This window comes from Lepus europaeus, chromosome 7 (genome assembly GCF_033115175.1).
Source record: "Lepus europaeus isolate LE1 chromosome 7, mLepTim1.pri, whole genome shotgun sequence".
Lineage (NCBI taxonomy): Eukaryota > Metazoa > Chordata > Mammalia > Lagomorpha > Leporidae > Lepus > Lepus europaeus.
Window position 1 is genome coordinate 10,354,709 of NC_084833.1, and position 13,574 is coordinate 10,368,282.

The 13,574-nt window shown below is 50.9% G+C and overlaps 2 protein-coding genes across 2 annotated transcripts in view; both read right to left on the reverse strand.

Moving 5' to 3' along the window:
* Positions 1 to 2,077: 2,077 nt before the first annotated feature.
* Positions 2,078 to 8,189, reverse strand: TMEM216 (transmembrane protein 216). The gene is made up of 5 exons (XM_062196060.1): positions 8,079 to 8,189; positions 7,400 to 7,501; positions 6,829 to 6,921; positions 2,849 to 3,050; positions 2,078 to 2,597 (listed from the first exon to the last, which is right to left on the reverse strand). The coding sequence occupies exons 1-5, from the start codon at positions 8,113 to 8,115 to the stop codon at positions 2,582 to 2,584; spliced, it is 450 nt and encodes a 149-aa protein (XP_062052044.1). The 5' UTR covers positions 8,116 to 8,189; the 3' UTR covers positions 2,078 to 2,581.
* The window catches only part of TMEM138 (transmembrane protein 138), a 30,672-nt gene continuing 24,513 nt past the window's right edge, over positions 7,416 to 13,574 (reverse strand). The window contains exon 6 of the mRNA XM_062196059.1: positions 7,416 to 7,501. Coding sequence (XP_062052043.1) covers positions 7,498 to 7,501 — 4 coding nt within the window. The 3' untranslated portion in view covers positions 7,416 to 7,497. The remainder of the gene's footprint in view (positions 7,502 to 13,574) is intronic.

Here is a 13,574-nt window from a genome sequence, read left to right on the forward strand (position 1 = left end):
TTTCCAGCAGTTAGATTTTCTAAGTCACCTCTCAACTTCCCGCTGACCCCTCTGTCCATTATCTGTGCTGCTGGGAATGTGATCCTAACCACTGAAACTTTACATGGAATAGGGAGGCCACAGAGAATGGGTTCCCCTCCAGTGTGATGCCAGTGGCTTCATCAGAGCTAGGAAAAGCAGAAAATTGGTATTAGTTGGATTTGTAACTGAAACATGAGGGACACTCCTGTTGGATTTTTTGTTAAGATTTCACAGTTCATGGCCGGCACCGTGGCTCACTAGGCTAATCCTCTGCCTGCGGTGCTGGTACTCCGGGTTCTAGTCCTGGTTGGGGCGCCGGTCCTGTCCCGGCTGCTCCTCTTCCAGGCCAGCTCTCTGCTATGGCCCGGGAAGGCAGTGGAGGATGGCCCAAGTGCTTGGGCCCTGTACCCGCATGGGAGACCAGGAGGAAGCACCTGGCTTCTGGCTTTGGATCGGTGCAGCGCGCTGGCCGTGGCAAGCATTTGGGGGTTGAACCAACAGAAGGAAGACCTTTCTCTTTCTCTCTCTCTCTCTCTCTCTCTGTCTCAAACTCTGCCTGTCAAAAAAGAAAAAAAGATTTCACAGTTCTGTCCAAGCATTACACTCTAGGAGGTAAGGATGCTGGACAAGGTAGCAAATAAGAAAAAGGATCAGTGCAATGGATCCTAGGATGGGATCGAGCCTGATCACAGAACACAAACAAAAGCCAGCAGAGTGCTTAAAGGTCAGTTACTCTTTACTTCTAGTAAGAGCAGATACCATAGGAGTACCTGATCCTGGACAGAGGGGTCTCACACTTTCCCAAAATGGATGGCGGTCATGACGGTGCCTTGCTGGGACTAAGAGACACAGCCACTGTCAAGCACAATGAGGAACAGTTTTAGAGATGATTACCTGACAAAGAAATTAAACACTCACCGAGGGCAACTTGTCTAGCTTTAAAAAAGTATGTGCAGAGCCAGCTCTATGGCACAGCAGGTTAAAGCCCCAGCCTGCAACACCAGCATCTCATATGGGTGCTGGTTAGAATCCCAGCTGCTCCACTTCCAATCCAGCTCCCTGCTAATGTGCATGGAAAGCAGCAGAGGATGGCTCAAGTCCTTGGGTCCGGCCGGCGCCGCGGCTCAATAGGCTAATCCTCCGCCTTGCAGCGCCAGCACACCGGGTTCTAGTCCCGGTTGCCCCTCTTCCAGGCCAGCTCTCTGCTGTGGCCCGGGAGTGCAGTGGAGGATGGCCCAAGTGCTTGGGCCCTGCACCCCATGGGAGACCAGGAGAAGCACCTGGCTCCTGCCATCGGATCAGCACGGTGTGCCGGCAGCAGCGCGCCAGCCGTGGCGGCCATTGGAGGGTGAACCAATGGCAAAAAGGAAGACCTTTCTCTCTGTCTCTCGCTCTCACTGTCCACTCTGCCTGTTAAAAAAAAAAAAAAAAAAAAGTCCTTGGGTCCTTGCACCCATGTGGGAGACCTGGAAGAAACTCCTGTCTCCTGGCTTCGGATCAGCTCAGTTCAGCTCTGGCCGCTGAGGCCATTTGGAGAGTGAACCATCGGGTGGAAGATCTCTCTCTGTCTCTACCTCTCTGTAACTCTGTCTTTCAAATAAATAAATATTAAAAAGGGGGATATTCTCTTACAGTATTAAAACGCTGCTGGAAAACTTTTAAGAAACTATGCATGGATTTAAAAATTATTTGCACCAAAATAAATTTTATCTTCTATTTTCCCACAAACTTTGATAGACCCTCTTGTGTTAACTCAAAATTTTGAAATAAATTTTAAAATGTTGGTAAGTTTCCAATATGCTTCTTCCAGTTACACATGGCCCACTCTAGAAAGGAGCTGTCAATCATCTCAAGAAAGGAGAGACAAGAGGCTGCCCTTGGGGCAGGAATGTAGCACTGAGCACTCTTCCCAGATGACAGTGTCTGGGGATTCCTAAACTCCCATGAGGCCCTGATCACTGCCTTGGTGGTATGCTATCACTGAACACAGCCTGAGAACAAACTACAGTCCCCACTCTTGGAGTGGATGAAACCCAGGGACATGTGCCAGAACAAAAAGGCTCAACCCCACCAAGGAAAATACATATTTATTATAAAATAGTGTTTCATGATGAGCGTAGAAAAATAACTGAACTACTAGAAAAATTGGGGAGTTCAGTCTCATGGCAGAACGGGGCTCTGCATCATTCCGGGGCCCAGCAGGGGTGGGTGTGGCACAGTACATCCAGCGAGCATGCGGCTCAGGTCTGCTGCAAGCTCAAGGAACCTCCAGTGATCCACACAAGGTGCTCTGGCCATGATGATCAAAGAGAAGTTGAGGTCAGCAGGGAGTTGCTCTGAGAAGGGCCAGGATGGGGACAGCCTGGCAGCCCCTAAACTGCAGTGTAGAAGTCTCTGGGGCGATGGTCCTGGTTTAGAAGATGCTGCCCAAATAATCTGTGCTGAGGAAAAGCCGCACAGTCCTCCCAGGACACTCGGACCCACCACTTCTCATGGTGTGGCTAAAGCACCAGAAGTTGTGGTTTTAGCCTGATGGGCTGCTGGTTGAAATTTGTGTACTTCAAATCCTGTCCATACTGATGGCAGAAAGAAAGAAAGAAAATGTTAAAAGACCAGTGAACAAAAGCAGCTTGCCTAAACTGTTGTATATTCCAAGGAACGAGAATCTTCCCTGAGTGGGTCACTTTTCCTACCTGCCCTAAGTGGGAAAGGCAGTCCCGTAGGCCCCCATGCCCCCTTAAAAGTCCTCTAGCTCCTTCAAGCTATCCCTCCCTGGGATAGGAACCCAGCCCCCTAGTGATGGGAAATGGTCCCTTGGCAGCAGTACCTGGACAAAGCAGCCAGGGTGAGCACCTCAAGCAGCAGCTCTGAGCCACAGAAGAAGAGCAAGATGCCGTTCATGATGGCTTCCAGGCGGAGCACGTAGGTCTGCAGCAGCAGGTAATAGGAGGCCATCATGGCAGATGGGAAGCTCAAGGCCACACTAATACCAAGTGGCATCTTTCGCTGGCAGAGGTTTCCCTTTGTACCTGTCAGACACAGCCCATGGAGTCACCTCCAAATGGCCTGCTTTCCCTGACCTGGGAGGAAAGGTGGGAGGCAGAGACGAACTTGAGGAAGGATGTAAATGGGGTCCCTCTGTACCGAACACCGGAGGATCTGGTTGGGTTGTGGGATTGGAGTCATTTACTCCAGAGGTCCTGCTTCCAATCTAACTCCTACTCAAGGCCAACGGGATCTTCACTTGGGAAAAACAATTTTTTAACAACAAAAAAATAATATATAAATCATTGAAAATATAATCATTATATACTCATACATATAATCACTGAAAACTTTTTCAACAGAGAAAACTTTAAATACATCAAGAGACCGCTCCATGTCCCCATTATAAAATGATAAAATTATGTATATAATTCTATTAGTTTTTTCTTTTAAGAAAAAAATTATTTATTTATTTGAAAAACAGAGTCACAGAGAGAGGGCTGGGGGAGAGAAAGAGAGATCGTCCATCTACTGGTTCACTCTCCAAATGGCCTCAACGGCTGGGGCTAGGCCTACCCAAAGCCAGGAGCCAGGAGCTTCTTCCAGGTCTTCAAGGGGTGCAGGGGCCCAAGGACTTGGGCCATCCTCCACTGCTTTCCCAGGGATAGTAGCAGGGAGCTGGATCAGAAGTAGAGCAGCCAGCACCCAAACCTGCATCTATATGGGATGCTGGCACCATAGGCGGAAGCTTTACCCACTATACCACAGCACCAGCCCCTCTACTAGAAGTTTTTACATTCGTATACATACTATCTTGCAACTTATTTTTTTCTCATAGATACAACTACCTTAATTTTCAATGGTTATGTATGATTCCACCAAACCAATTCCATTGTTGAACTACTCTTTTTTTTTTTTTTTTTTTTGACAGAGTGGACAGTGAGAGAGAGGCAGAGAGGAAGCTCTTCCTTTTTCCATTGGTTCACCCCTCAATGGCCGCTGCGGTTGGCACACCACGCTGATCCAAAGCCAGGAGCCAGGTGCTTCTGGTCTCCCTTGCAGGTGCAGGGCCCAAGCACTTGGGCCATCCTCTACTGCACTCCCGGGCCATAGCAGAGAGCTGGACTGGAAGAGGAGCAACCAGGACAGAATCTGGCGCCCTGAGGGGGACTAGAACCCCGTGTGCCAGCGCCGCAGGTGGAGGATTAGCCTATTGAGCCGCGGCGCCGGCCTACTCTTGTTTCTAATGCTTTGATGTTAAAAAACTGGTGACAATAAATATTCTCATATAGCAATCTTCACATACTTGTGAAGTGTTGCCATTTTAATCCAGTTTTCAATATGAAACTGTTAGGTCTAAGAATATGAACCTTAAGGGGAAGGCATTTGACACAGCAGTTAAGTTGCCTCTTGGCATCCCCTGTCTGAGTGCCTGGTTCAAGTCCCAGCTCCTCTGCTTCCGATTCAGCTTGCTGCCAATGTGTACCATGGGAGGCAGCAGATGGTTCAAGTACTTGGGTCCTTGCCACACACATGGGAGATCCAGATGGAGTTTCTGGTTCCTGGCTTTGGGGCTGGCCTAGTCCTGGCTGTTGCAGGCATTTGGGGGGACGGGGAGAGGGATGAATCAGCAGTTAGAAGATCTCTCCCTCCTGGGGCAGGTGCTGTGGTGAAGTGGGTAAAGCCGCTGCCTGCAGTGCTGGCATCCCATATGGGTGCCGGTTCGAGTTCTGGCTGCTCCACTTCCCATCCAGCTCTCTGCTATGGCCTGGGAAAGCAGTAGAAGATGGCCCAAGCCCTTGGACTCCTGAACCTGCATGGGAGACCTGGAGGACGCTCCTGGCTTCTGGCTTCGGATCAGCCCAGCTCCAGCCGTTGAGGCCATCTGGGTAGTGAACCAGGGGATTGAAGATCTCTCTGTCTCTGCCTCTCAAATAAAAAAGTAAATCTTTTTAAAAAAAGAAGTTTTTTCTCTCTGTGCGTCTGCCTTTCATATAAAATTAAAATACAAAATTTCAAAGGGATATGAATTTTACACAGTAATAACTGTTACCAAACAGGTATTACTAATTTATAGTTCCACAAAAATATTTTAAGGGGGCCAGCGTTGTGGCATAGCAGATTAAGCCACTGGCCAAAATGCCAATTTGAGACCTGGCTGCTCCACTTCCAACCCAGTCTCTGCTAACGCACCTAGGAAAGCAGCGGCAGATAGCCCAAGTGCTAGGGCCCCTGCATCCATGTGGGAAACCAGGACGAAGCTCCAGACTCTTGGCTTTGGCCTGACACTACCCTGGAATTGCGGCCATCTGGGTAGTGAAACAGCAGATGGAACATCTCTGTGTACGTTTGTCTTTCCTCTCTTTCAGACAAATTTGTAAAAGTTTTTTTTGAGCTAGCCATCTCAGGGCAGGTGTCTGGCACAGTTATTAGGTGCTGCTTTGCATGGCGGCACTCTGTACTAGAGCGCCTGGGGTCGAGTCCGAGCTGTTCTTTCTGATCCAGCTGCCTTTTTTTTTTTTTTTTTTTAAGATTTACTTATTATTTGAAAGGCTGAGTTAGAGAGAGGCAGAGAGAGAGAGAGAGAGAGGTCTTCCATCCACTGGTTCACTTCCCAAATGGCCGCAAGGGCTGGAGCTGGGCCAATCCGAAGCCAGGGGCTTCTTCTGGGCCTCCCATGCAGGTGCAGGAGCCCAAGGGCTTGGGCCATCTTCTATTGCTTTCCCAGGCCACAGCAGAGAGCTGGATCAGAAGAGGAGCAGCCGGCACTCAAACCACCACACCTATGGGATGCCGGCGCTGCAGGTGGCGGCTTTACCTACTATGCCAGAGCGCCGGCCCCTAATTTGCTTCTTCTTAGTGAGACTTGGCACCTTGTCAAGCTTATAAGTCCCCCATAATTATTCTAAAGTGAATTACCTACTAATGTCCCTTACCAATAAAATTACTTTTTCTTTCCTCAGTAATTTACGTGAGCCTTCCTTATCCCTTCTTCCTTGTACTGCAAGTATTTCTGTCCTCAGTTTGTCCTTCAATATGGCTTTCAGGGATAAGATACTCCAACAAAGGGTTTTGCTCTGTGGTTCTGTAATATAAAACTTGTCCTAGGGGCCAGCATTGTGGCATAGAGGGCTAGGCTTCCACCAGCCTCCAACATGGGTGCCTATTTGTGTCCAGCTGCTTTACTTCTGATCCAGCTCCCTATAAAGGCCTGGGAAAAGCAGAAGATGGCCCAGGTGTTTGGGCCCCTGTCACCCACATGGGAGACCCAGATCAAGTTCTTGGCTCCTGGCTTGTGCCTGGCCCAGCCCTGGCCATTGTGGCCATCTGGGGAGTGAGCCAGACGACAGAAGATCTCTGTTTCTCTGTCTCTCCCTCTCTCTGTAACTCTGACTTCGGAAATAAGTAAATCTTAAAAACAAAAACAAAAACAAAAGACTTGTCCTAAAGAGATCCTCAAAGAAGTAGAGGGCATTTTAGCACTGATCTGTGTATACCACCCTGGACATGAGTCACAGCTGGATCTGTTCTCTAAAACAAACCAGTGACAGGAACCAGGCACTCTTACAGAAACTGAGCAATTAGGAAAGAATTACCTAGTAGCCCACGCTACTGCCTACCTCCAGCCCTACAGAGTAAAACCAAGGCAAATCTTGACCTAAAACGGGACGCAGCAGCCTGACACTTCAGAGAGGGAAGTGACGGGATCCACCACCAGATCCAGTCTCTGGCAGTGAGCCACGGTTACCTTCTCCTGTTAATCAAGTTACAGACTCCAGCTCCTCCCACAAGGAATGGAAACATTCTCTGGACAACACTCACCAAAAAAAAGACGAATCACTTCAATTCCAAGATAAAGGAGGAGCATCACCACGTCCAGCACCAGATTGGCTGTTGGATAGGGCAGCAGGAGACCTGCCAACACAAAAGTCAGGGTTGGCAAGCCACAGGGAACAGCGTCCACAAGGACCGCCTCTCACCGGGGGACAAGGAGGACACAGTCTTAGCTTTCCGTGACCTAGTTAGTGAGATCTGGGCATCGCTACAGCTGCGGGAAAAGTGTGCCCATGTCTCCAGGAGGCAAGCTCATTATCATGGGGTTTTAAATTCCTAACTCCCAAAGTCCTTGGGGATTCCACTCTCCAAACTGACTGGATGTATGCAGGCCACTGGACGGCTTCTGAGGGTGGCCAGTGGGCCGAAAGCCAACTTCAGCAGAGAAGTGATGGGAGGAGAGTCACGATGGGTAGGCCCACACTTCTCATATTCTTGCTGAAGGGCTTCTGTCTCCGGCATTCTCAAAGGAGCCATGTGATGAAGAGACTTCTGCCTGGGAGGCAGGAAAAATGAAGGCGGCGGCTCTGGGCAGGGGTGGTCAAGCGCCAAGCCTTACCTTTATAGAGGAATATGAAGAGTTCCAACAGGAAATAGGTAGCATAATACCAGCCGTTCAGAAAGAACAGGATCTCCAGGGGGGTGGAGGACAACCGTTTACCTGGAAAAGACGGGCACAGCGAGGTGGGCTGGGTGGGAGGGCAGCCAAGCTCTGCTAGTGGGTTTACCAGAGGAAGCACGGGGGCGGAGGACGGGCCACTTCGGGGGCACTTCCGACAGTGAGGCGGCGGGGTGAGGGACAGCGTGCGGAGGCACTGCCTTCACGCCCCTTCTCCATCAATCACCGTCGAGCCTGACTCGGCTTGGTGGGGGCAAAGCCAAGAGCAAACTCACAGGACACCGCACCCGGAATGCACTTCGCCCGAAGCCTGTCACTACGCGGGAGGGGACCCTGGGGCGCAGAGGCCAACCCTGACCTGCTCGAGGCCGGAGGATTCGCCAAGGCGCCGGCCTGGCACGGCCCAGCCGAGGGTCAGTGGTTCTCAGTGACTCAGTCTTTGAGACCCCACACTTTGAGACCTCCAGGCGCGGGCCAACAAAACCCCTCTTTGAACAAGTGAGGATCGACGGTCCTAACACTTGAGAACGCAGCGTTTAGGGCGAGCTCTGGGAGAGAAGCGGGGAGGCGGAGACGCAAGGGAGAAGCACCGGCGACTCACACACCTCCAGAACCTCACCTCGCGGCGCCATCTTCAGTCCCCATGGAGACTGCATACGCCGCAGGAGCCGCTCCCGGAGCAGCGAGGCGCTGCCGGAAGTGGCAGATAGAACGGCCTGGGCATCTGGCCCCTCTGCCGGCCCGCAACACTCTATGGTCACCCGGAGCCCGCTCGATCGCGGGGCTGCGGCGCATGCGCGGGGAGGAGGGCGCCAAAGTCGGGGGCAGAGGTGAGGTCCACGCCCACGTGCCGGGCAGCCGCTGTCCGCCTGACCCGAGAGTGGGGTTTACAGGGCCAGGGCGTCGGGCCGAGGCGGTCCGTGGTAGCCGTGTGATGGGGGCGCTTGTGCCGTGAGTCTCCTTTCTTAGAGCCGTCTGAAAGTGAGCGAACGTGTGTGCGACAGGGGGAGTGGCACCGGCCTTTTCTGTGGGCAGTTTGGGTACCAGATAGAGACATCATTAGGAGCCGGAAATGCAGCCTTCTTTCCAGGATCACAACTGTGCGAAGCTGAAACGTGGCCTGTAAAACGCAGTGGGACGAGGCCGGGGCTGTGGCGGGGCGTGCGGTGCCGGCATCCCATTTGGCGCGGGTTCGGGTCCCGGCTGCCCCTCATCCGATCCAGCTCTCTGCTATGGCCTGGGGAAGCAGTGGAAGATGGCCCAAGTCCTTGGGCCCCTGCACCCGCGTGGGAGACCTGGAAGAAGCTCCTGGCTCCTGGCTCTGCGGATCAGCCGCCCAGGCCTTTGTAGTCGTTTGGGGAGTGAACCAGCGGGATGGAAGACCTCTCTCTCTCCCTCCCTCCCTCCCTCCCCCTCCCTGCCTCTCTGTAACTCCGCCTTTCAAATAAATAAATCTTTCACAACACTAGAACACAGGGCGGGGCTTGAGAGGACAGGGTGTTCCCCATGGGCTGGGCTTCGAGCGCTGATTACTGTTTGGAGCAGTAAGAGCGAGTGGCTGGAACAGGAGAGTGCAGAACTCTACTGCAGACTGGAGGGCAGGGGGGCCCTGAAATTCACTTCTTTAGAGCCCCCCAGCCCAGCAGAGAGCAAGGTGGAGAAGGTGAGGAAGGCTCCATGCCCACTGCTGGTAGACCAGAGACATCAGACATGTCCCTGCTGCAAGCCTCAGGAGGCAGGAAGGTGGGCCAGCTGCCTGATTTTGCTAATAAATGCTTTTGGAAAACATTGCTATATCCACTCAGTTACATATTATGCGCTTTAAAAAAAAAAGATTTATTTATTTGAAAGCGTTACAGAAAGGGAGAGACAGATCTCCCATCAGTTGGTTTACTCCCCAGATGGCAAAAGGTGGACCAGGTGGAAGCCAGGAGCTTCATCTAGGTCTCCCGCATGGGTGGCAGGGGACCAAACATTTGGGCCATCCTCTGCTGCTTTTCCCAGGCCATTAATAGCAGGGAGCTGGATCCAAAGTGGAGCAGCCAGGACTCGAACCGGTGCCATATAGGATGCCAGTGTCACAGGTGGCAGCTTTACTTGCTGTGCCACAACACCAGCCCCCACAGTGTATTTGGTGCTTTCATGCTGTAATGGTGATTGACTTGCTGCAACAGAGACTGTGTGGCTCAGAGCCTGAAATACCCTTTAAGAAAAATTTGACTGACCCACAGCTCCACAGGTGCCACAAGAAAGCTGACCTAATAACAGCACAGCCAACAGCTGGAGCAGCATCATGGCAGCCTGGTCCCTCTGAGTGCCATCAGCATGGCAGCCCCAGTCCTGTGAATGCACATGGTGGCACACGCAGTGAATTAATGCACAGCTGAGGAACACAGGGCCAAGGACTCAGCACCTTTTTTAGCAAGCAGTAAGGAAGGCCAGGCCCGCTCTTCTGGGGAGGGAGATACTGTGCTGTAGTCACAGTGTGGTTGCCTTGGCCCACATAAATGCCTGTGTCCTCAGTACTGGGACAGTCAGACTTTTCAGTGTGCTACAGTCAGCAAGACCATGCAGGGACACCCAGGGCCTACGCTGGTGCTTGGCCTTCACAGGAGCTTTTTAAAAACAGTATTTGAGAGACAGAGAAATCTTGTGGCTGCTGAGTCACTCCCCAAATGCTCACAGAAATCAGGGCTGGGACAGGTTGAAGCCAGGAGCCCAGAACTCCTTCTGGTTCTCCTACATGGGTGACAGGGACCTGAGTACTTGAGCCGTCACCTGCTGCCTCCCAGGGTGTGCATTAGCAGGAAGCTGGAATTGGGAGGAGCTGGTTCTCCAGCTCAGGCTCTCTGAAATGGGATGCAGGCATCCCAGGCAGTGCCTCGCTGCCGCAGCAAACGCCCACCCAATTATAGATATGTCTGTAAGTACTTTTTATCACTTTATGGACGTCTCTTATTTTTCTAGCTTACTAAAAGGCTTATGATTTGTTAAGTGTTTTCGCTATATCTATTGAGACAACCATATGATTTTCCCCTTTATTCTAAGGTGATGAATTACATTGATTTTTTTTTTCAAAGGTATAACCAATCTTTGCTTCCTAGGGGAAAAATCAATTTGGTTATGATATTGTGCATAAGAAGCTAATCTGGCAGCCTGAGACTCTATCCTTAGAAAGGCCAGTTTGCAAGGTTGACACTTGGCTGATGCTTGGGAACTGGGATTTTGGAAGGGCTCCTCGGGGACCAGTGTTGTGGCACAGTGAGTTAGGCCACTGCCTGCAGCACTGCAGCACCAGTTCAAGTCTCAGCTGCTGCGCCTCCCATCCAGCTCCCTGATAATGCATCTGGGGAGAGCAGCAGATGGTGGCCCAAGTCCTTGGGCCCTTGCACCCACATGGGAGACCCAGATGGAGTTCCAGGCTCTTAGCTTCAACCTGACCCTGTCCCAGGCATTGTGGCCATTTGGAGAGTGAGTCAGCAAATGGAAGATCTCTTTCTTTTTTTGTTTTCTTTTTAGATTTATTTATTATTTATTTGAAAGTCAAAGTTACAGAGAGAGGAAAGGCAGAGAGAGAGAGAGAGAGGTCTTCATCTGCTGGTTCACTCCTCAAATGCCTGCAGCAGCCGGAACTGTGCTGATCCAAAGCCAGGAGCCTGGAGCTTCTTCTGGGTCCCCAATGTGGGTGCAGGGGCCCAAGGACTTGGGCCATCCTCCATTGCTTTTCCAGACTATAGCAGAGAGCTGGATCGGATGTGGAGCAGCCGAGACTTGAACTAGCACTCACAATGGATGCTGGCACTGCAGGTGGTAGCTTTACCCGCTACGCCACAGCACCAACCCCAGAAGATCGATCTCTCTCTCTCTCTCTCTTTCTCCCCCCACTCCCGTATCTACATAATTCTCTCTTTCAAACAAATAAATCTTAAAAAAAAAAAAAAAAGTGGCTCACAGTGCCTAAACTGTACAAACAGTGTGGCTTCTGCTGCACACCCGTTTTCCTTCTGAGAGTCTGGAATTTTGGTACACGTTCTAGACAGAGGGTGCCTGTGTGATCACTTCCAAACAAAAACCTTGGATTGAGTCTCCACTGAGTTTCCCTGGAGACATTTCATGTTTGTTCCCAGAACTGTTGCTGGTGGAATGAAGCACACCCTGTGTGATGCCCCTGGGAGAAGGTTGTCTGACCCTTATTCCTGGTTTCCTCGGACACCTTTTCCCTTTTCTGACTGTATTCTGTCACAGCTGTGAGGGCGACTGTATGCCGAGCCCTGCAAGTCCTCCTAGCAGATCATCAAGCTTGTGTGTGGTTTTGGGGACCCTTGACCCAGATGTTTTGCCTTTTATATATCACTGGATTTCACTTGCTGATATTTTGTTCAGGTGTTTGCAATTTCACTTTCTTGTACGAACCTTGTAAAATTGAGCATCAAAGTTAAGTCGGGGAATGCGCAAGCAGTTGGTGCAGCAGTTAAGATGCCACTTGGGGGTTGGTGTTGGGGCAGTTAATTAAGTTGCTGCTTGGGATGCCCACATCCCACATTGGAGTGCTTGGGATTGAGTCCCAGCTCTGCTTCTCATCCAGCTTCCTGCTGATGTATCTGGGAGGCATCAGTGATGGCCCAAGTGTTTCAGTTCCTGCCATCCATGAGGGAGACATGGGTTGAGTTCCTGGCTCCTGGCTTCAGCCTAGCCCAGCATTGGCTGTTGCAAGCAGGCCAAAGCCAGGAGCTAGGAGCTTCTTCCAGGTCTCCTACATGGGTTCAGGGGCCCAAGGACTTGTGCCATCCTCTGTTGCTTTTCTAGGCCATTAACAGGGAGCTGAATTGTAAGTGGAGCAGCTGGGACCTGAACCGGCACCCATATGGGATGCCAGCATCACAGGCAATAGCTTTACCTGCTATACCACAATGCTGGCCCCTGTATAGTTTTATTTTTTTTTTAAAAATTGAATATTGGGGCTGATTTTGTGGCATGGTAAAGCTACTGTCTGACGCTGGCATCCCATAAGGGTGCTGGTTTGTGTCCCAGCTCCTTGCTCATGTGCTCAGGAAAACAGAAGGTGGCCCAAGTGCTTTGGGTCCCCTGCACCCACATGGGAAACCCCAGTGAAGCTCCTGGCTCCTGGCCTCAGCCTAGCCCAGCTGTGGATATTGTAGCCATCTGGAGAGTGAACCGGCGGATGGAAGATTTCTTTCTGTCTCTGTCTCTCCCTCTTTCTCTGTAATTCTGCCTTTCAAATAAATGAATGAATCTTTAAAAACAAAACAAAACAAAACAAAACAAAAAAACGCTGAATTCTTAAGATATTTGTAGGAGTAGAAATGCAAGAAGGATTAGAATTTTAGAACACACATTAGTTATTTATGTAAAAGAGGTTTCATTTTCATTTTTCTTTCTTTCTTTCTTTCTTTCTTTTTTTGGACAGGCAGAGTTAGTGAGAGAGAGAGAGAGACAGGTCTTCCTTTACTGTTGGTTCACCCCCAAATGGCCGCTACGGCCGGCGCACTGCGCCGATCTGAAGCCAGGAGCCAGGTGCTTCCTCCTGGTCTCCCATGTGAGTGCAGGGCCCAAGCACTTGGGCCATCCTCCTCTGCCTTCCCGGGCCACAGCAGAGAGCTGGAATGGAAGAGGAGCAACCGGGACAGAATCTGGCGCCCCAACCGGAACTAGAACCTGGTGTGCCGGCGCCGCAGGTGGAGGATTAGCCTAGTGAGCCGCGGTGCTGGCCTCATTTTCATTTTTCAATTAAGTTTCCTCTGTTTCCTTTTCTGTCTTCCCCAGAGCATTAAGTCATGATTACTGCTTTCATGGATAAACCATTTCACTGTGTTGGACAGTCATTGTATCTTCACAGCATTATCACCTGCACTGTTTCACAGCTAAATCGTGCTCCACTCCGATTAGAAGAGCCCAGGGAAATCAGAGCACACAGCAGTCAGATGAGTGAATGCTAGAGGCTCAAGGATTCTTAAGAGCTGATTTAAAGGGGCCGGCATGGTGGCACAGCAGGTAAAGCCACCGCCTGCAGTGCTGGCATCCCTTATGGGCGCTGGTTGTGTCCCAGCTGCTCCACTTCTGATCCAGCTCTCTGCTGTGGCCTGGGAAAGCAGTG